This window comes from Rattus norvegicus, chromosome 5, assembly GCF_036323735.1.
Source record: "Rattus norvegicus strain BN/NHsdMcwi chromosome 5, GRCr8, whole genome shotgun sequence".
NCBI lineage: Eukaryota > Metazoa > Chordata > Mammalia > Rodentia > Muridae > Rattus > Rattus norvegicus.
The window spans coordinates 43,716,815-43,740,681 of NC_086023.1; the positions used below are offsets into that span (position 1 = coordinate 43,716,815).

The following is a 23,867-nucleotide window of genomic DNA, read 5'->3' on the forward strand; positions in this document are numbered from 1 at the left end:
ACACAAGTTGTCCATTCACATTCCCAAAAGAAAAAAAATACACGCAAATGAATGAATGAATGAGCGAGGACTATGACCAATCTCTTGTGAAGATTAATCCCTTTAATGCCACCGATCATGCTCAAGATAAGGGTGTTTTCAGTTTTCTGGTCTAAGCTTTATCCTTCAGTTCTATCTGTGGCTCAACAAGTCTGAACTGGATTTTATGAAAAGACGACATTGGTCCCTGCAATAATATTACAAAGTCGCAGAGCACCGGAACTTATTTGTTCAAGAAGAATAGATGAATTGGAAACCAGAGGAAGAAAGCAAGAACAACACTTCTTAAATCAGTGTTCTGAGCCAGTGATGCTCTGTGAATAGAGATGCAGTTTCCTTAGGCAGGGCTAAGGGGACCTCGCCTGGCATGATGGCTCTCACCCAGCAGGATGCCTCTCCCGGCATGATGGCTCTCACCCAGCAGGATGCCTCTCACCTGGCATGATGGTTCTCTTGCAGTGGAAGCACTTGGAGGAACACTCATTGGAATAGCAGTCTGTGCACAGCAGGCGCTCATCCTTGGCAACAAAAGGCTTTTCCACCAAAGAGTGATGGCACTTGTTGCACCTGAAGCATCCTTCATGCCAGTGACGGTTTTTGTAACAAAGATCCTTTCAGACAGGAGATGAAGTTAATTAAATGAGCTTGCAATAAAACAAGATGCGACCTTCTTGGGACCTAGTACCCAAGTAAGTTGTGCCACTAGCTTGAGGAGAGTTGTTGATACTGTTATCTATAAGAAAGAAGACTGGGACATAACCTGGGGCTTGTCTGGCCACCAAAGGCCACTGAAACAATAATCTCACTGGATTTTGTCAATATTCTCTGTCTTTCTCTTATAGCCTACCAGACAGGTTTTACATGGAGTAAATGTAATTTTTTAGTTGCAGTATCGTATTGTTCACTGAGACTTCAAACAAATGACAAACACTTAGTTAAAGCAAAGGCAAGAAAGAGGCGAGAGTGAGTACTAAGCACGAAGGAGGAGAGAGTGTGACGTGAGAAGGCACAGTCTTTGGGGCTAAGGGAGCAAGGCAGACTTTTAAGACGGAAAGCACAGGCTTTGAATCCAATTTTTTAAATGTATTTTTGTAGACCTTAGCTATTCCAGAAGTAACTCAACATTTAGGTTGTAAAATTCCGGGGAAACAGTTTAATTTCTTATATTTTTTTACTCACCTAAAAAAACAGGTAACACACACACACACACACACACACACACACACACACACACACAGAGAGAGAGAGAGAGAGAGAGAGAGAGAGAGATACCACAGGACACCATCAAATACATGAACCACACCCTACCACACACACAAGTCTTTGGATAGTATGAGATTAAAACATGTGTTTCACAGTCCCACACAGTAGAAAATGTGGGCAAAGCCAACACAGAGAAAAGGAGCATCCCGAAGCAGTTACCTACTGTACACGAGCAGTAGCTGTGTGAACAGAAGTAATTCCTACCTTAGAATCTGATTCGATTGGTTCTTTACACTGCTCACAATAGTTAGAAAAGATACGATCGTAGCAGGAGATGCAGTATAGATTATCATCCTTGAGTACATACTTCTTCCCAAGAAGGGATGCTGTGCAGTATTGACAATCAAATTGTGTACTTGTCATTTCAGTTGTATCCTGTGGATAATAAAGTGATTTTTGTACATTACATATTGGCATTACAAATGGTAAGTCCTTGATAAAATGTGAGTCAAGCATTTGAGTTTATACATTACTAGGCGAAATTTCACAAATTTGGGAAGTTGATTGTAGATGATTTAGGAAAGGCTACCCATATTGGCAGTTCTTTGATTTTTTTTCTCTCTCTCTTTTATTTTGCTTTTATGAGACAGGGTTTCTCTGTGCAGCCTTGGCTGTCTTTGAACTCTCTCTATAGATCAGGCTATCCTTAAACTCATGGAGATATACCTGCTTCCCCACCAAGTGCTGAGATTAAAGATGTGTGCCACTGCCACTCAGCCAGTGCCACCACCACCTGGCCTTCTTTTTCTCAAAACTGAAAGCACCCAAATCCTGAAACAAAATGTTTTTTTTTTTCGGAGCTGGGGACCGCACCCAGGGCCTTGTGCTTCCTAGGCAAGCACTCTGCCACTGAGCCAAATCCCCAACCCCTGAAACAAAATCTTTTATTCACCATATGCCAATGTGGAAATCAGTGAGAATATGGTACACAGGAGATATCCCGCATCAACGTGATGCTGGGACCTGTAGACAGCGTAGTTAAAACTGGCATTACATAACTATCATGAGTTCTGGAAGTGGAATTTCACAGAAATAACAATTCCTTTTTTCAAACTTGCATAATTAGTACATTCCCATTTTTACTGCATTTTTTATTTCTATACATATTAAATTCCCAATAAGGGTCTTGCATATTAATCCCAAGGCCTTCCTGTTTTCTTCTCCTCACCTGCTCTTCTAGACAATGACTAAAAAAACTGTTTCCTGCTAGGTTTGGTCATCTGGAACTGTGCCTTGAAGTGTCCCCACTAATCTGAAAACACAAAGTTTTTCTGCAGGCAGGATTCAGTCCACACGCTAAATTTTTATGACTTTGGTTGAGTAATATCCCAAGTATGGAGTTGCAGGAAACACTATAGTATTCTTTAAGTTCCAGCACAGGACCAGAATACATATGGTACAAGTCAGTACAGTAGCCTCTAACAGAATAAAACAGACTTAAAATATAAATCTAGGGTTAGGGTAAGACTTGGAATTATTTTATAAACCCAGAAAAGCAGTGAGCATGCTATTTTCATTATAGCTAAGAACAATAGTACTGATTTTCTTTGGAAAAATAGAATTCACAATCTCTGGATTTGTTAGAATGTATTTTGATTCTCCCATCTAGATGTCTTTCATTTTAGAAAAACCAGTAGATCAAGTAATTCATACAATAGGGCTTTAAAATATTTGATGCTAATTTTTGCCCACTCCATGTAAAAGGCTATTATTAAACCTTATTTTCATATTTCAGTGGTGGAGTCTTTAACAGAGTTTCTTGGCAAATCCATTGTTATTAATTCCTGGGGTAGTGGTTTTGTTTATTGCTCTTCACAGCTAAGTAGGGGGAGGAAGGAGGATCTGGAACACAGGGGTCTTTTCCCAGGAAAGATACAGACTCAAACTAGAAAGCTCCCAAAGGGATGTGGCCAAAATTATCTGCAAGGAACACTGAATTCCTTATTTGATTGATTTCACAGAAATGTCTATTCCTAGTGAGTACAAACATACTCAAAGGAGCCTGAAAACAGCAGGAAACAGATCTATTCCCTTGAAACGTTAAAAATATTTCAAATTACATTTACAGCGATCCATAGGATACCTTTAACCTCTTTCACTTAATATGGAGATATCATTTTCATTATGAATATGTATTTAGTTTAAAATGAATAATGTACCACCAAGGAGCATGGGCTCCCTCCTGGGATGGGAATACTTAGAGGACTTCCATTTTACGAAATTTTAGTATACTGGAAAAATAAAGACAAAATCCTTCAAAAGTGGTACTACTCCAATAATTTATTTAAAACAATTATTTATATTCAACACTAAATATAAGGACAAGAACACACCATCCTCCTTTCCCAACTACACAACAGCCTTTGTTCTACAGAAGAATTCTTAAATAAGCTTAATCATATCTCTTTACTTTCTAAAAGATTAAGGAAAGCTGTTATATTCTCATTTGTAAAAACATCAGAGATGGGTAGGTTAAAAGCAAAATATGTTCAATATTTTAAAAATCTTATAAGTTTGCATCTATAAGATTATACTCAATATTAACTCAGTGTTAGTTGACTTTTTTCTACCAAGACACAGTTTCCTCACCTTATTCAGGGGATTGTGAATATAATCTGAAGTAAACAAGCAAACAAACTGTTTACTTTTGTCTTGGCAAAAAATGGAGTAAAAAACTCAGACCTCATTTCAAGATGTCCATCAGTTAACTATGGATGTATAAGTATTCAAATATTTTATTAAAAATAATAGGAATATATATGCATACACACATGTATATATATATATATATATATATATATATATATATATATATATACACACACACACAATTTTTTGGGATTCAATAGAAAGACCAGTGGGAAAGGACTTTCCTTGGAAAAGATTAGGGGAGTTCAACTGCCAGAAATCTGCAAATGAAGAAAGGAGGGAAGGTGGAGTATCTTTTGGGTATATGTCTAGGAGCAGTATAGCTGGGTCTTCAGGTAGAACTCTTTCGAAATTTTCTGAGAAACCTCCAGGTTGGTTTTCAGAGTAGTTGTACCAGTTTGCACTTCCACCAGCAATGGAGGAATGTTCTCCTTGTTTCACATCTTTGATAGCATGTAGCATGTGCTGTCACTTAAGTTCTTGATATTAGTCATTCTGATGGGTGCATCATGGAATCTCAGGGTCCTTTTGATTTGCATTTTCCCGATGACGAAGAACAATGAACATTTCTTAAGTGCTTCTCGGCCATTTGAGACTTTTCTGTTGAGAATTCTGTTTACCTCTGTACCCCATTTTTTAATTGGGCTATTTGATTTGTTGGTATCTAACTCATTGAGTTCTTTTTATATTTTGTATATTAGCTCTCTGCCAGATAAAGCATTAGTGAAGATCTTTTTTCAATCTGTAGACTGCCATTTTGTCCTATTGACAGTGTCTTTTGCCTACAGAAGCTTTTCAGTTTCATGAGGTCCCATTTATCAATAGTCAGTCTTAGAACCCGAGAGCAATTGGCGTTTTGTTCAAGAAATTGTCTCCTGTCCCAGTGTGTTCAAGGCTATGTCCTACTTTTTTTCTATTATATTTAGTGTATCTGGTTTTATTTTGAGGTCCTTGATCCGCTTGGACTTGAGTTTTGTGCAGGATGATAAATATGGATCGATTTTCATTCTTCTACATGCAGACACCCAGTTAGACCAGCACCACTTGTTGAAGAGGCTTTCTTTTTTCTAGTGCATGGTTTTGGTTTCTTTGTTAACTATCAAGTGTCCATTAGTGTGTGGGTTTATTTCTGGGACTCTGAGTTGATTCCATTGACTAACCTGTCTGTTTCTATACCAATACCATGCAGTTTTTATTATGATTACCCTATTTATAGTACAGCTCCAGACCAGGGATAATGAGGTCTCCAGAAGTTGCTGTTGTTGTTGTTGTTGTTGTTATTTTTCTTCTTCTCCTCCTCCTCCTCTTCCTCCTCCTCCTCCTCCTTCTCTCTCTCTCTCTCTCTCTCTCTCTCTCTCTCTCTCTCTCTCTCTCTCTCTCTCTGTGTGTCTCTCTGTATTGGGTATTTCTTATTTACATTTCAAATGTTATTCCCTTTCCAGAAGTTCTTTTATTGTTCAGGATTCTTTTAGCTCTCCTGGGTTTTTTGTTTTTCCTTATGAAGTTGAGAATTGCACTTTCAAGGTCTGCAAATCATTGTGTTAGTTTTGATGGGAGTTGCACTTAATTTGCAGATTGCTTTTGGTAAGATAACCATTTTTTGCTATGTTAATCCTACTGATCCATGAGCATGGGAGATCTTTCCATCTTCAGATGTCTTCTTCACTTCTTTGTTTTTTTTCCAGAGACTTGAAGCTCTTGTCATACAGGTCTTTTATTTGTTGGTTGGGGTCACACCAATGCATTTTATATTATTTGAGTCTATTGTAAAGGGATTGTTTCCTTGACCTCTTTCTCAGCCCATGTATAATCTGTATAATGGAGGGCTACTGATTTTTTTAAATTAATTTTGTATCCAGCCACTCTACTCCTGAGTATATGCCCAAAAAGATCCTCCGCCTTATCACAAGGACACATGCTCCTCTATGTTCATAACAGGTTTATTCATAATAGCCAGAAACTAGAAACACCCCACATGTTCCTCAGCCAAAGAATGGATATAGAAAATATGGTTCATTTACACAATGGAATACTACTTAGGTATTAAAAACAAGGGCATCACGAATTTTGCAGGCACACTATCATCCTAAGTGGGGTAACCCAGACCCAAAAGAACATGCATGGTATACTCACTTCTAAGTAGATAGCTATTACCCATAAACTACAGGATACCCATGCTGCTTGTCATAGATCCAAAGAAGCTAAACAAGAATGAAGGCTCAATCAAGGATGCTTGAGTATCACTTAGAAGGTATAAAATAGCCATACGATTGAAAGAGAGAACTGCATGGGTGAGAGGATGGGGAGGGGAATGGGAGTTTCAGGATCAAGTGTGGAGTGAGACAGAAGAGAGGGCCAGGGGAATGACTAGAAATCTGCAGCTGGCAGGTGTGGGGAGTGGTAGAGGGCATCTCTGGGATATACCAGAGACTGGGATGGGGGAGGCCCCAGGAGTGTATAGGAGTGACTTTAGCTAAGACTCATAGCAGTGGGGATCTGGAACCTGAGTAGGCCACCTCTTGTAGCCAGGCAAGACACCCAGTGGAGGAATAAGAACACCAATAAACACACAAAACTTTTGACCTAAAATTTGTCCTGACTACAGAAACTGCAGGGAAAAAGATGAAGCAGAAAGTGAGGGAATGCCTAACCAATAACCAGACCAACTTGAGAACCATCCCACGGGCAAACACCAATCCCTAATACTGTTAATGGTACTCTGTTATGCTTGCAAACAGCAGCTTTATAGCTGTCCTCTGAGAGGCTCCACCTGGAAGCTGACTGAAAAGAGAGGCAGAGACTCAGAGCCAAACATTGGTGAGAGCTCAGGGACTCTTATGGAAGAGTTGGGGAAGAATTGAGGACCCTGAAAGAGATAGGAAGTCCATAGTAAGTCCAACAGGGCCAATTAATTTAGACCCTTGGGAGCTCTCAGAGAACGAACAACCAACTGAAGAACATACACGGGCTGGATCTAGGCTTCTCCCTGAACTCCACACGCATGTAGCAGACATGCAGCTTGGTATTCATGTAGGTCTCCCAACAAATGGAGCAGGAGCTGTCCCTGAAGCTGTTGTCTGTCTGTGGCTAACTGGGTTTTCTTGTCTGACCTCAGCGGGAGAGGATGCACCTAGTTCTACAGAGACTTGATGTGCCAGTGTGGAGATATGGGGGGAGGGAGAGGAGCTCCACCTCTTTGAGAAGGAAAGGGAGCGAAGTAGGGAGGGACTGTGTGAGATGGGCAATGATCAGGATGTAAAGTGAATAAATAAATAAATAAATAAATAGGAATTAACAAAAAGAAGGGAAGGAAGGACGGATGAACAAGCAAACAAGCAAGTAAGCGAGCAACCATTTTCAGTTTAAAAGGAAGGAGAAAAGACACGTAGGAGGTTGCTTCAGGAAGTGAGAACAGATTCTTACTGGGGTTGATGAGGCATACAGGAAGACCTTGAAACTGTAGGACTTTGAACCTCTGTCTAAATGGAGAGAGATGGAGAGGTTAGACAAAACACAAACAAACAAACAAACAAACAAAAAACTAAAAAAAACCCTCCGTTTAAGTTGTATAAAAATTTACCAGTCATCCAGTCATTGTGTGTGTGTGTGTGTGTGTGTGTGTGTGTGTGTGTGTGCGCGCGCGCGCGCGTGCGCACACACACCATTTTGTATTTTTCTTCTCTCCCTTGTGTACGGAATCACCATCATGTTTTAAACTCATAGCAGAACTGTATTGCCCAATGGGTGAAGCTGCAGACAAGAGGATGGGGCGTACCCCTCTCCTGGTGCTAACTTGTCAGAGACAGCAGAAAAGTTTGTTTTTGAAGGTTTAAACCTGCTTTGATTATGAATCTTAAGAACTATTAGTATTAGTAATATGCCCTCCATGCGGTATGTCAACACATGTCGGTATACACTCCTAGTCATTCATGTGTGCTATATAACTGTCAAGCTTCCAAATTCATCCCACAGTAGATATAAATTTAAGCTCATAATTTTTATGCAGTACAGGTTTAGAAGGTTGCTTTAGAAGTGAAACGATGTATCACCCAGCACAGGGAGATAAACAAGATTGTGTTTTTCCTATTCTTGCTCTAGAGTTTAAATTTGTGTATACAAGTTTCCCAGCCGAGGAGGATGTTTCCTAGGTGCTAGTTTTCAAGTAAAGAATAGTTTTCTGTCAAGTTATATTTTATGTTGAGGAACTGATGAGGAGGCTGAAGTTGTGAGCAGCATATCTACTTATATTTTTTTAACTCTGCTGGCCAGAACCAAGAGACTCACCACCAGAATACTTGACAGAGCATGCCAAGCAAGGCGAGGGCAGTGAGGACTGGCAGCCATCCTTGAGGTCCTTAATATGCTCACAAGGCATTTACATACCTTTCCTTTATCTATAAAGTATATTTTATTTGTAAAAGAGCCAGCTAGTGGTTGTAAAGGCTATATAAAAACACATGACACTTACAACATGTTGGCAGAGAGTATGTATATAATCTACTAAGAGGGTTAGGGCATCTTATAAACATCTAAATCGGGTTAGGAAGTAGCAAAGTGAAACAAAAAGCTACAGTCACTGAAGCAGCATCCTATGCAGGCCAAATGTTAAAATGTTTTTTTTTAAACCCAAATCAGAATTTTGAGGGTGGAGACTGAAGATAAGTATTTTTCATTTCTCATATGATTTATGTCCAGCTGAAAATTACTTCCTCAAGAGTACACTATTTTCAGCAATCTCAGATTCAGGAACTACTTGGAGAAGCTGAATCTGCATGGGTGCAATGAGCATATTATAAGTCCGTCAACCTTGGCTCTCTTTTCTTTCTAGGTGAAAACATTTGTCAGCCCTAATTATCTCCTGGGTCTCCTATCAGTGAGCGAGTATTCGGGAAACTCATTTAGCCCTGCTAACTAGAAGTCTAGAAAGTAGATGTTTAGTGAATGAAGTGTTCCTTCCTAGTTTTGTATAGCATTTTCCTTTGAGCAGCTTCTTGGAAGAGATACTCTCTGACCTACAGCAAAATTTGTACTGTACTCTAGGGTCCCAGTATTCCTGAAATGTAGCCCATGCAGGGGTGAGCTTCCGTGATGCAACTGTCTTGAAGTCATTCCCACACTCCCGTAAGTATCTACAATAAACTCACTGGTTCATCAAGTTTAACTTTGGTAGTATTGTTGCTTTTGAAGATGCCCTATCTGGAGTGAGCCTATCAATAGTGTCACACAACATGCTTTGAATGGATGCCTACAGTTAATTTCCTAGGTGTTATAACCAGATCAGTGGTGGAGTTACAGGTAAAAATTGGTAGAAAATGATCAGGCTGATTTCTGAATCATAGGGCAGAATAGACATGAACTTTGCCAGAGGGTAATCAGTACTACCCTTGGTGTAACAAACATTAACAATGGGGTATAATACCCCAGCTTCCTGAAAGCTGCATATTATTTTATCAACATTCATAGATTCTTTTTATCTTCACAAAGACCTGTCAAAGCATAGGAATAATTTTCTCATTTGACAGGTAAAGAAACTATTTTATGAAGTCAAGGACATTTGGATGATGAAATGTGTGATCTAAGAATTCAAATCTGCACTTTTTAAAAACTGGAGTCTGGTATCTTAGCCAGCATAAGCATCTCTGTTCTTGAGTTTATGAGGTAGGCCATTTACCTATGTATTTGGCATATTCTGGTTGTGTCTCTCAGGAGAGATAAACATCCGGTTTCTGTCAGCCTGCACTTCTTTGCTTTATCCATCTTATCTAGTTTGGTGCTGTATATGTATGGGCCACATGTGGGGCAGGCTCTGAATGGGCATTCCTTCAGCCTCTGTTCTAAACTTTGCCTCCTTATCCCCTCCCAAGGGTATTCTTGTTCCCCTTTTAAAGAAGGAGTGAACCATCCACATTTTGGTCATCCTTCTTGACTTTCATGTGTCAATTCAAGCATTTGGGCTAATAGCCACTTATCAGTGAGTGCATACCATGTATGTCTTTCTGTGATTGGGTTAGCTCACTCAGGATGATATTTTCCAGTTCCAACCATTTGCCTACGAATTTCATAAAGCCGTTGTTTTTGATAGCTGAGTAATATTCCATTGTGTAGATGTACCACATTTTCTGTATCCATTCCTCTGTTGAAGGGCATCTGGGTTCTTTCCAGCTTCTGGCTATTATAATAAGGCTGCTATGAACATAGTGGAGCACGCGTCTTTGTTGTATGTTGGAGCTTCTTTTGGGTATATGCCCAAGAGAGGTATAGCTGGGTCCTCAGGTAGTGCAATGTCCAATTTTCTGAGGAACCTCCAGACTGATTTCCAGAATGGTTGTACCAGTCTGCAATCCCACCAATAGTGGAGGAGTGTTCCTCTTTCTCCACATCCTCGCCAGCATCTGCTGTCGCTGGAGTTTTTTATCTTAGCCATTCTAACTGGTGTGACTTTTTTTCTAGTAGTTAAGTAACAGGCTTCTAGGTGACATTTATGAAAACTTAACAATAGTGATAGGAGTAAAGGGGATAATATTTAAAAATGTAAGTAAAGAAAATATCCAATAAAAATAAAAAAGGTTTTTAAAGAAAATCAATCAGAAGGTTTTATTCCCACTTGACTGATAATAGTGTGTTGTCATTTTAAAAAATTGTTGATGTGTTTGAGAAGAATATGAAAGAGATTCAATGCTATCTTTTGCATGAAGAAAGTTATTAATGGAAAATTAGAATAAAATACAAATAAATTTCACACTGAATTCTATAATACATGCATAGATTAAATTACATAGAGTTAGATATGATTTTTACAATCATATCTTGCTACAGGCATGGATTTGTTCTGAGAAATATGTCATTAACCGATTTCATTGTTGTAGTAATGGCTAGTTGTTCCCGTAAGTGTAGATAGTACAGTGTGTTACATAGGCCATATGTGCAGTCTGAGAAGATGGAGAACAGAGCTGAGACAGATTGTTAGCTATTAAGAGAAGTAACACAACAGTGCACTCATGTATCTGCCTCTAGCACTGTGGGAAGCATGGCTGATGCAGGATAATGACACTGGCAGAAGGGATGGAAACCTGGAGGTACTCAGGCTGGAGGTGATATCTTACTCAGAAGAGGATGATGTGAGATGTGTGGAGGTGAAGCAAGAGTTAGTAGGACCTAAGTGAATACACTGAGGAGTCAGAACAGATCATCCTGATATTTTATCTGTGACTTCATTGGAGGATTACTGTGCTGAAGAAGATGGGGCATAGGAGAAAAATTAATTGAGAAGCAAGATAACTTCAAATTTATATGCACTGATTTTGAGGAGCTAGATTTAAGAGGCATCATGTTGTCTGTCCACATTACATCACATTATATTACACTTCACAGAAAGTTTGACTTTTGTCATAGCTGAACCATTTGATGGTGGATAAGTTGTGGTGGGAGCTTATCATACTGAATGATGCTGTCAGAGAAGTTGTGGTATGGAAAAGTAGGAAACATAAAAGTCTTTTGGATCAACACAAGCTATAGAGTGTTAGAGGAACAAAGCAGTAAAGGAAAAAGAACATTAGAAAGGAACTTAGTACAGGTGAGGGACAATTTCAATAAGGATAAGAGGAAACTTTCAAAATTGCATTAAATATTACATCACATAATACAGACCCAAAAATACATATGTATACATTGTCACCAGATTTCAGAGTTACAAAATAAAATGTATTGCTGAACTGGCAAAAAAACAAAAATTCAAAGTTAAAGTTGTAAGAAATCAGTAAGCTAGGAAGAGAGACAATCTCAACAGAAACTTCCTCCCCACAGAAACCTTCTCAGCTATGGTGACACCTAAGCCAGCTATGGCGACTATGGCAACCGGTGAGGAGTGACTTCTGTGTTCTTCTTCTGGGTTTTAGTTTAAAAGACTAATGGAATTAGGTAGCTATTGTCCAGAACCTGGCGTGAACACAGGGATACTTACAGATTATCTATGTCATTCCATGTCTGAAAAATTCAAAAGAGAGAATAAACTGAAGGTCAAAGAATGGGAAGGAAAGACATTGGATAACATTAAAAAAACAGATTATTAATGTGATAAAAATGTGATTTAAAGTCATTCCAATCAAACTTTCAGTGTCATTTTTTTTACAAGAAAAACACTGCCTATGAGTTGTAGTTGTGGTTTTTAGCTCCAAGTTGTCAGACGTGAGAATAAAGCCTGGAGGACCCTCAAAACCCAGGAAAGTACAAAAGACATGCCAGTTGGGGAGAAAGAGCCCTTGCAAAGAGAATAGAAATTAGCCAAGAATCCCTGCAGCAGCTATTTCTTTTCAGCTTCTCCAGAAGTCACAGACTGCATCAAAGTAAAAGAGGGGAAAAAAAGGAGCAAGGATGGAAAGGAAACAAATACATTATTTTTTGGTGATCTGATTGGGGGACCAAGTATTCTCTTATGCTTTCGGGTTATTAGAATGGATAAAATATGTAGGTGAAAATCTATCCTATTATCATCCATGGCAATAGACAGGCAGTAAAATTATCAATGCAGTTTTAAGACATCGTATCTGCTCAGCTGCTGTGTAATAGGCCATTACATAGAAAGTTATAAAAGTTTTGACGGAACATGAAGAAAACCCAAGTGGAAGGATGTAAGATATTCATGGAGTTGAAGATTCACTGTTCTGAATGTGCTGTGCTTTTCTTTTCTCTCTCCTCTACTTGCTTGACAGATCAAACTAAAACACGGTTGGGCTATTTTTGGTGGAGTTTATGAGCTTGTTCTATAACCCACATGGGAATGCAGAGGCTGAGAATAATCCAATCACATTCAGTGAAGAGCACGATGGGAAAGGTCCGACTGTCAGACGTCAGGCCAGGCCCGAGCTGCTGCAACACAGTGTGGCAGAAACAGTGTTAGCTACACAGATCCCTGGAATGGGAGGCAGCTCAGGAAGCAATGGACCCACCCGTATGCACATGGGACCTGAGAGACACTGTCGCAGGTGGCAAGTTGGAAGGGACTAGTGTCCAAGATTAAGTGACGAGGGACAAATGGTCTTTTCAGTTAATAGCTCTGGGACAGTTGAATTTCCAAGAGAAGAGGCAAGAAATTAGGTAGGTACTATTTTTTCTTCATGTGAAAACATCGTTTCTGCGAGATTATAATGTAGGGTAAAGCAGAAACTATGACAGTATAGACAGTATGAATGTGTCAATGTGAACAAGTTCTCAGGACAGAAAAACTACTATCCATATGGATTCCATGTTAAGTTACACATAAGAACTTCTGTTTGTCAAGAAACTAAATTAGTGAAAGTAAGTCATTAGGCCAAAGAAGAGTTCAGACCCAGAGCATGGAAAGATTTCAACAAACGCATAAAGAAGAAAAAGTGGGCAGCTAAACAAATACCTGAGAAAACGCATAAGAGGAGAACCAAGAAACTACGTGAAAATGTTCTCAGTCTAATCCATAGTTACTAAAAGAATTCATCAAGTTCTATTACATAAATCAATAAATAAATCAATAAATAAATCACACAATTGTATATGCATGCTCAGACAGCAGACTATCTATAAAGCAAGACACAGCCTGTGTGTTCACGGAAGGCAAAAGAACAGATCAATAACTATATGTGTCTATACCATCTCATCGTATGGTAATAAAAGCAGATAAGGCATAGACATCCTTTCAACACCAAACTTGCAACCTGTAAAACAGGCAGTGACAGAAGGCTCCATAAAGGCTATATTATTCACATAAATTCTAACCAGCAAAAGATAGTAATCAGAAAATTTCACACACACACACACACACACACACACACATGCACACAACCACAAGCACACACGTGTAATGTATAAACACACTCATGCACACACAATATGATAGGATTTTTTAAAAAACGTATGAGGGTGATTATAACATCAGGGTTCAGATTTAAATTAACTTTTGACTTTTAAAGAGTTTGGGAAGTTAGATAAAAGACTGAATATTCAATGAATTCTTCCGTATAAAGCAGATTTGTTATTCTTGTATTGTACACATTACATTCTGCTCCAGTGTGCAAAATGTTAGCTAATGCAGTTTTATGAAAACCTGACCTTCCAGCAATTTTTCGAAATTAAAACCCTAAATGAGAAAGTAAATCCAATGAAGTACAATTTAAATTAAGAATCCTCATCCAGTCTGCTTCTCCGAGTTTCATCCATGCAGCAGACAAATTTCAGATTTCAAAATTTTCCACTAATGTTTTCCAAGAGCATTTTAATGTTCCATGCTTACTATTTGAATCATATTTATCCCTAAATATATCTAAGACAAATGAATCATTCCCCCAGAAGGTAGTATTTGAATATTATATGTATATTTGTATGTTTTCTTACTTTTTTAATATCAGAGATACAAGGTTCTCAAGTAAGAGAGCTTTTATTTTTTTATTTTTTGAGCTAGAGTTGAAATAAATTTGACCCTATGGATTCCAACAATAGCTCTGTGCAGTTGTTCTGAAAGGAACTTTTGTCATTGTGTTCTAGCTTGATGGAGTTTAATTATCATATATCCTCAATTCTAAATCCAATTATAAGCTAACCTCATTGATTTGATTATAGCTTTGTACTCACCAAGGAGGTGGTAATGCTGTTTAAAAATAATCCCAGTGATTACATGCCTTACACAGAGATTGTGCGGCAATTGGTATTTAAGATGGCTTTCTTCTCTAATGTATGATTTAATTGCATAGATGCTCATAAGTTACTTTCATATAGATCAGCCATTTTCAATTCACAGGGGTTGCATAGCAACAAACCAGAATTTACACCGTGATCCATTAGCAACAACCAAATTGCAGTTATGAAGTAGCAACAAATAATTTTATGGCTGGGGGGTCACTATGACATCAGAAACTATTTTGAAGGGTGGCGGAGAATCAGTGGTATAGATGCAAATATATGTACTCTTTAGACGCTGCTGGGATTTCCGGCTTAATTTCATTTTTTCCTGACTACCTTCTGGGGAGTGATTCGTTTGTCTTAGATATATTTAGGTATAAATATGATTCAAATAGTAAGCATGGAACCTTATTAAAATGCTCTTGGAAAACATTAGTGGAAAAATTTGAAATCCTGAAATTTGTCTGCTGCATGGATGAAACTCGGAGAAGCAGACTGGATGAGGATTCTTAATTTAAATCGTACTTCATTGGATTTACTTTCTCATTTAGGGTTTTAATTTCGAAAAATTGCTGGAAGGTCAGACAGACTTAGATGAGCAGGCAGAAGCATTTTTAAATGTCATTGATCAAGGTACAATGTGCACTATTCTTTACAAAGGGTCATAGAAGAAATCTACAGGGCATAGTTATGGCCACCCTGTGCTTGCTAAGGCAGGTCTCTCATGTGCTCTAATCTCTTCTCTGCACCCCTTACACATGTCCTCTACTGAATAAAGCTACAAAATTTACAAATGTGTTTTCTGTCTGTTGGTAAATACAATTCCCCCTTAGAGTTCACGAATATCTCCTTCAGCAGTAAATGGCCATGTTGGCTTTTTGAGTTCAGCTTGATCCTGAACCCACTGAAAGGAGAAGCAGAAGCTGTCCTCTAACCTTCTTATGTACTCTGTGGCTTGCCAGTATCTCTACACATCATACACATGTACACCACACTCATACACACACACACACACACACACACACACACACACACACACACACAAAGTCCATGAAAGAATCAGAAAAACTCATAAGTAGGATTTACACTTATGATTTCTTTCATGTTTTTCCCTGTATTTGAGGATAGAGAAACTTATATGTGGTTCCTTACTTGATTACTTGCTTTAACCAAAACACAGAAGGAATGTTGGCTTGGAAATTAGAAGCTGAAGATTCTCATGCCACTTACTTTAGTGCAAGCTTTTGCCTTGTTATTATAGAATTCATCTTACTTTTTGGCCCTTATTTTTCCTAACCACAAAATAAGAATACTATTGGCTACTTATGATCTCACTCAAGTATGAAAAAATGAAAAAGTTATGGTAGCCCTTAGCTAGAAACTATGGTTCACATTTTGAAGGAGTAGCTATTTTTGCCACCTCAAAATGCTACTGACAAAAAAAACCCACAACCAAACAACCAAACAATCTTAAAATAACCAAAGTCATAACTTTCAGACATCAATCAAAGATAACCTAAATCAAGCAACAGAGAATTGTGGTGGAATGTTTGTTATTAGTCCCTAGGGAATCTTTGCAAGCTCAGATCGTTGGAAGCTTGATGTTTTGTGTGGAGAGTTCAAACATGAATTCTCCTGAGAGGCAATGAAGTACTCTCCCATGAAATAGAACAGCTGACTAGACTTTTCCATCTGTTAACTTATTCTGTGGAGATGAGCAAAGAAAACAATGTATGCTTTCATGGAGAGAATACTTTTAGAATGGTACTGTGATAGAAGCCATTAACTGAAGCAGAGTTAAAACACCACTCTCATGAAGCTATGAATGTCACATTTTATCAGCCTTTCATAGTAAACAAATAAGGTTTCACAGGGCACGTTTTAATCCAGTAATGTATAAGTAACTTTTCTTATTTATTAATTTATTTATTATTACTTATTCATTTTACATCCTGTTCACTGTCCCCCTCCTGGTTACCCCTCCCACAATCCTTTCCCCATACCTCTAGCCCTTCTATCCTGAGCAGGTGAGGCGCCCCCTGGATATCCCTCTACCTGGCACATTAAGTCTTGAGGCAGCTTCTCCCACTGAATCCAGACAAGGCAGCCCCGCTAGAACATATCCCACAGACAGGTCACAGCTCTTGTGGTAGCCCCTGTTCCAGTTGTGTAGGTCCCACATGAAGACCGAGCTGCATGTCTGCTATATATGTGGGGTCAGCTCATATATGTGTTTTGGTTGATGTGGTTCAGTCTCTGAGAGCCCCAAGGATTGAGGTTAGTTGGCTCTCTTGGTCTTCCTGTGCAGTTCCTATCATCTTTGGGACCTCAATCCTTCCTCCTATTCTTCCGTAAAAGCCCCTAAGCTCCTTTGCTCTTAAGGTAACTGGGTCCTAACCACATCTCTGCTTTCCATTAATCTATCATTACAAAAGGAGCGATGATCATTTCAGAAGATGCGATTTGAACCCATCCTTCCACTCTCTGTTCTTGCTTAGTCATTCCTGGAAAAGATATTTTAGGAGAACAAACCCAATTCCTGGGTTGTTTTAGTCTTCTTGAGGCCTTTTCAGGAGTCTTTGCATCAGGCCTTGTTGAAGACATGCTTAGAGAGCTGACTCATCTAATGGTACAACGCAGGTTCCATGTATACTGGGGGCAAGGCAACTCTGTTTCCCAGTGATGAAGTCTATCAGGACAAACGTAACACACACTGGTGTATGCTTTGTATATTCTCGGTTAGTCAGCAATGTATCTCTGAAATCCTAGAGAGCTATTTTAATTTTTGTTTTTGGTCATCCTTTCTTGCTAGAAATTTCATCATCAGATGCATAACTACTGCCAGGTAATGGATGATTTGAGTGTTGTTGGACAGTCATTGATATGCCCACCCCAAAACGTTCCTAACTGCTGCCCTTGTTCCTAATGACAAACACAAACTTGCCAGCAAAAAGTATCATTTGCCATTGTAGAAATTAGGACTAGTGAGGACAGAACACACCTGTTACCAGGGCTATGTCTGCACTGCACATTAATCATGGGGCTAACCCTTATCAAGACAGACATTTGGGTGGCTAGGTCAGAGGAAGTTGCCTTGGGCTGCAGAAGCAGAATCAGAAAGAGAAGCTGTGGCCTTTCCATGAACTTTTCATCAGTGATCTCAGGGTTATAAGCCATAAAGAGATGAGGACCTGAGCACTCATCAAGGTAGTCGGTTTATTTCCCCTATATTTTAAAGTAATTTCACTACTAACAAGAAAAGTCAATTCTTTTTCTATTAGTCACCATAAACAGATGACAAATATATTCATGTTAGCAGTTGCTGCAGAGGAGAGCCAATTTATAATTTCTATTCTAAGGAATTGGAACATTGCTCAGGGCTCAAATTACTATCTTGTAGTTGGTCAGTTCCAACATTGTATAATCTTTAAAAAGGCAGGAAAAAAATCATAATAGAGCATATCAAAAATTATCTTCTATGATTTAAAAAAATAAATATGCCTTTAAGTATAAGAAATAGTTTCCACTTCTGTATTACATGTACAGTAATGGAAGCTACATAATAAAATGAATAAAATGAAGAATGTTTAGTATGTAGTAATTTGTAATGATAGTTTAAATATTCTTTGTTTAATAGTGCCCACATTCTTTCAAAAGCTACAATTTACCTAAATCACAACTCCAGGTTAAAAAAAAAAAGTAAAGAACTTTCAGCCATCCAACAAAAAGCAATAAATAAGTTTCTACAACTAATCACATATTATTCTCTGAGCTTGTAGCGGACTAGTCAAATAATTTATTTATTTGTACATTTCCTCACATTGACACGAACCTCCTGGTTTATGATCCTTTTGATTCATGATTTTAAAATTTATTAAACACAAGAATGAAAGAAGAAATCATTTCTGGTTCTTTTATGAAATGTTAAATTCTCAATTAAATGGTTTATGAGAGCACATTTAGAAATTATGTCATTTGTATCTGTTTAATTAAAGTGATTTATGATTCTCTTAGAAATATTAAACTTAGACCCTGTATTGCACATGTTTTCATCTTAAGCTCAGTTTGACAAGTTACATCTTCTTCATGCTGGTCCTCAGGCTGGAGTCACGTCTCTCCTCCCTTCTAACAGGCAATTAACAATGTCTCAGATGAAACTGATGGCAGTTTGTGAAGGGTTTCTATTGTAGAATATGTGATCACATTATGAACCCCAAGTTTGTTTTATTTACTGAAAAGCCCTGTTTCTAGTTTTAGTGTCTCTCCGTACTCAGCACACATTTTTCATCCCTGTAGCTGGAATACAGACATGCCCTTAGTTCACATCTTTAATCTAAAACAATAATGGTAATGCTAATTTGTAGGAGGAAACACTCATATTTGAAAGTGGTGTCCAATTGAGTGGCAAACAAGGAGATGAATCAGAGAAAGACTTGACAGAATAGGATGTGTCCAACTCTCACGAGAAGAGAAAGGAAACGGAAGCTACTTAAGAGAGAGCAGTGCAGAGGAAGAAGGCAGGTTTACTGGGACAGTGATAGAAAGACAGGTTGTAGAGAGAAAGAACAAGCTAGACACAGGTGAAGACAGAAGGGGCCAGAAAAGGAGCCGCCAGAAGATTAGATCATATTGCTAGAGTTACTTTGAGGCCAATTGGAACAATTCAGGAGAAGCCAGATTGAATCAGTCAGATTTCAGAAAAAACTGAGTCAGAAAAACTGAGTTGTAGCAGCCAGACAGAGATCAGAAAGAAGCAGAAAGGGTGAGCATATTCATCATCAAGTCTCAGAGGCTGAGAACATTCTATGCCTAGATTAGACTTTACGTGTTAGGACCGAGGTAAAATGTTAAAGCCTAGGTAACTGTTATCTGGGTAACCTGCCACTATAAGGAAATTTCTTCATATGTTAAGTAGGAAACTTTCTAATGCCAAGACTGAGTATATATTCTGTTACGTTCTGTGGCCTTGGGAACCAGTCACAACAGAAGTCAGTAGAACTGTTTTGTATACTTACTTACAGTAAACTTGGACCTGAACCAACCACCCAAAAGCATCTATGTGTAAGCTTTTATTGTATTTGCCTTTATAAGCTGCCCCTGAAATGAATTCCAGCATAAGAGAGACACTTGCACCGATTTAAGAAACGATTTGGAGTAAGACTTCCATTTTGAGTAGTGGCCTTGTTCCCAAGACCTCCCCGGAAGCTGACATCGTTCTTGGCAGAAAGAGATATGAAGCTGGATAACTGACATCCTGGTTGGCAAATTAGGACATGAGTGTTACATAAGTCCCATCCTGGTAGACAAGTAAGAACTTGAATATTAGACAAGGCAAGTTCCCTACCACAGTAGAATACTCTGTGGACAGGTGAACAGCAAAGACATGTTCCCAAGGAAATCTCTTATCTCTAAATCCTGATTGGTAAAATAACTTGGCACAGATGTTTGTATATTTTGGGCTTCAAAACCCTGTAAAATCTTAACCCTGTGTCGTGGTTCAGTTCCTGAATATGAACCACGGTCCTGGTTGACCAGTGCTGGGGTTTATGCTTAATAAACTATCCCTATCTGACTGAGATTGTTGTTTTTGTGTGTGTTTTGTGAGGCGATTCCTGGACCCCAACAGTACAGAGGCTAGAGGCTTCCCGGTCTCGGCCCAGATCAGGCTCTAAGAGGACAGTTACATCAGGTGAATAAAAGTTGCTTTTTATATATTTCTACTTTACCAGATTTTTCAAGGCCCTCAAAATAGATCATGTGGCCTCCAGCCTTGGAATGCTCCATGGGGGATGATGTCTCATTTCCTTCCTGTCTGAAGTGTATCTTGTAGTTGTAGTTGTTTCTACAAAGTCTGCAGATTTCTTATTTCTCTTCCTCTGGCTATATGTGCTAAGTGATAGAATATAAAACTCTACCTTTGTTCAAGTCTGACAGGACATTTGCTGAGAGATAAAATAAATGTATGCGTTACAGATTCACTGTCATATCTTTCATTCTACTTCAAAAATGGTGGGCCCTGCAGCCTTCAGACTCTTCCCGAGTCGGCAGAGGACTAAGCAGCACAAGGCTAAGTTCTGATAACCAGAACGGTTTCCAGCTCTGCACAGACCTGGGGAGGTCCCAGCTCCAGGCACCTATGGGATGAGGAAGGATTCATCATATGACACGTACTCCTTGTTATAGGCATAAACTTTCAAATAGATGGCAAAGTTTAATCTCAGCTGCCAGTTTCCATGTTGTGGAGGGATGGCTATACAAAACAATGCACTATCAGCATTGTATCAGATATTTTGACAATAATATGTATATTGACAATGTAAACACATACTTGGCAAAACATATCTGTAATATGTCTTTCAATGTAGAATTTTTGATATATTAAGAGAACAAATTAGCTAACATGTACCAGGTTATCTTAAAATTACCAGTTATAGATAGGAACCTAATATAGCTGTCTCCTGGGAGGCGTAACCAGAACATGTCAAATACAGAGGCGAATGCTGGCAGCAAACTATTGAACTGAGAATGGGATTCCCATTGGAGGAATTAGAGAAAGGATTGAAGGAGCTGAAGGTACTTACAATCCCATAAGAACAACAATACCAACTAACCAGAGCTCCCAGGGACTAAACGACTACCCTAAGACTATACATGAACAGACCTATGGTTCCAGATACACATGCAGCAGAGGATGGCCTTGTTGGGAACCAATGGAAAGAGAAGTCTTTGGTCCTGCCAAGGCTGGACCCCACCAGTGTAGGTGAATGTCAGTGGGGGTGTTTGGAGAGTGGGAACACCCTTATAGTAGAAAGAGAGGGGGATGAGATACGGGGCTTATGGCTGGGAAACCAGGAAAGGGAATAACATTTGAAATGTAAATAAAAATATCCAATAAAAAATCTAATACATATCATAAAAAATTACCAGTTATAGAAATGCAAAGAAATGTTGAGGAGGAAACCACTTGGGAAATACAGGATGTATAGACAGCAATAGTGACAAGATATTTAAGTATTTGTGTGTTGTCTGTAATCTGTCACCACAATGGTTCCGTAACATTGGAATTTACTCAAAATCTACCCTGCTTTCCAGTCAACTAAGAATTTACTTAAAAAGCACACGAGGCATTGTGATGATAATGTAGGAAGACATGGTTTTCTTTTCTCAGGAGAGCCTTTCATAGCTTTGGGACTTGGTATCACATGCAGGAATTGCCTGTCTCAATTTTTTAAATCAAATCTCAACACATATCTCTACGCAGTCTCTTGGTGGTGAGCATGAAATGTAAAAACTCAGTTCACTTTAACATTGCCACGTTACACATGGGAACTAAGCCACAAAGAAGGCATCTACCATACCTTAGGTCTTCCTTCTAGTGCTGTCTCTGAAATTTGAACGCACCTTTAAATCAAAATTTTTAAATATTTAATAGAACAGCATTACATTGTTAACTACATTTACTTGAATGAGCTTTGCTTTTCATTACAAAATTCCCATGTATGATCTTTCGAAGCCCAAGCTTCGTTAACTAAGGGGCTAAGAATGAGAGGTTTCTGTTCAGATCAGATCAAGTTAGATGCTACTGACTGACTGCCTTACACTTGTTACTGTTGGGGTCACCTCACACAAATTGCTACTCCACTTCACCTTCGGTGAGCTCATTGCCTCCTCAGCAAATTAGTTACATAGCGAATTAATATGCCATGCAATGCTATATAAAAATGTTTAGCCCTCAGGACAAAGAGGAAGAGAAAGAGAAATGGAAGAAAAAGGGCAAGTCGGGAGGGAAACGCCGAGTCTTGTCTGGAGACTCCTTGAGTGGCACGCAAGACTGAGACAGCAGTCTCTTAGTGCTCAATTTATTTTCCATTCCCCTAAAGCAAGCTTGGGAACACCCTTTCACAGATCCTGTCTGGGAGCTGAGTGGGAACTGGGGGCGGGAGGGCAAGGGACCGTTTGAATTCCTTAAGTTTGTTCTACTTTGTTTTTCTTGTCTAACAAATGGGAAAATTGGGTTCAGAAGAACACACTCACTTCTTTCTTTCCTTCTTTCTTTCTTTCTTTCTTTCTTTCTTTCTTTCTTTCTTTCTTTCTTTCTTTCTTTCTTTCCTTCCTTCCTTTCTTTCCTTCCCTCCCTCCCTCCCTCCCTCCCTCCTTCCCTCCCTTCCTTCCTTCCTTCCTTCCTTCCTTCCTTCCTTCCTTCCTTCCTTCCTTCCTTCCTTCCTTCCAAAGATGAAATAGTAGTTAGCAAAAATGCTTCAATTCAGTATAGTTTAGGTTCCTGGTGCTTAGATAATTTACTTTGTGCTGTTTTTTTTTTTTTGATGGCTTTCATTACAGATCTATTTTCTGAAAATAGAAAAAAAAAAGCTGCTTGTCTGCACCCCTCTCCAGGTTTTAATTACTGTCAGGTAACAGCATCCTACCCGTAAATGCAGAGGTTTGCTCCACGGCGGAGACCAACCTGCTGGCAGCTGTACCAAGGGAAATAATTATCTTCCGAAGAAAACACAAGTCCCATCCAACCTTCAGTGCAAGCCAATATTTGATTTTGTTTATTATGATAATTATTGGATTACTGTGGCTATTGGAAGGAAGGCTCTCATTTCTGGCTCATCAGACAAAATAATGTGGTGGGTAGTCTACTTCCCAGCAGAATGTGATTAAGAATAATACAACCACAGCCTGTAGAGTGGCGATAACACCAATCAGTAGCTGTAAACTCTTTTCTGGAGAGTCTAAAATTCGTTGATCATAATGATGATACTAAGTGGAGAACAATGTTTAAAGTGCAGTTTTAACTTGTATATGTTCTTCCTCTCAAAGATTAAGCAGAGTTGATCCTCAGCATTGGTCATAGTATTTATTATAGCAATAGAAACTAAACCAGGACAGAGACATAACATCTTTCCTCCATTTCTCTTTTAGACTGGACTCTGGATCATGGCTCTCAGAAGAGTAGCACTTGTACCTCTCATCTTCTCTAGTTAATAGTCTTTCCTGTTATGCAGAAAGTGCAAAGTAAAACCTGTTTTCAGTCAGGTTCCTAACACGGGGAACACTCATCCATTGCTGGTGAGAGTGCAAACTTCTACAGCCACTAAGAAATCAGTTAGGCAGTGGTTCCTCAGAAAGATGGTAATCAATGTACTTCAAGATCCAGGTATACTATTCTTGAGCTTTGTCTTAATTTAGGATATTACTATTATAATGAAACACCAAGACTCAGCACAGACCATCACTGATGTACAATTCTGAGTCCCCAGTAA

The 23,867-nt window shown here is 38.8% G+C and overlaps 1 protein-coding gene across 5 annotated transcripts in view; it reads right to left on the reverse strand.

Annotated features, from left to right (window-relative positions):
- Nucleotides 1–23,867, reverse strand: part of Fhl5 (four and a half LIM domains 5) — a 48,864-nt gene that overhangs the window by 12,322 nt on the left and 12,675 nt on the right. For all 5 annotated transcript variants that reach the window (XM_039109426.2, XM_017593233.3, XM_008763595.4 and 2 more), the window contains 2 exons: nucleotides 1,507–1,677; nucleotides 476–650 (listed from right to left, as the gene is read on the reverse strand). In XM_039109426.2, the coding sequence (XP_038965354.1) occupies nucleotides 476–650; nucleotides 1,507–1,665 (334 nt within the window). In that variant the 5' untranslated portion in view covers nucleotides 1,666–1,677. The remainder of the gene's footprint in view (nucleotides 1–475; nucleotides 651–1,506; nucleotides 1,678–23,867) is intronic.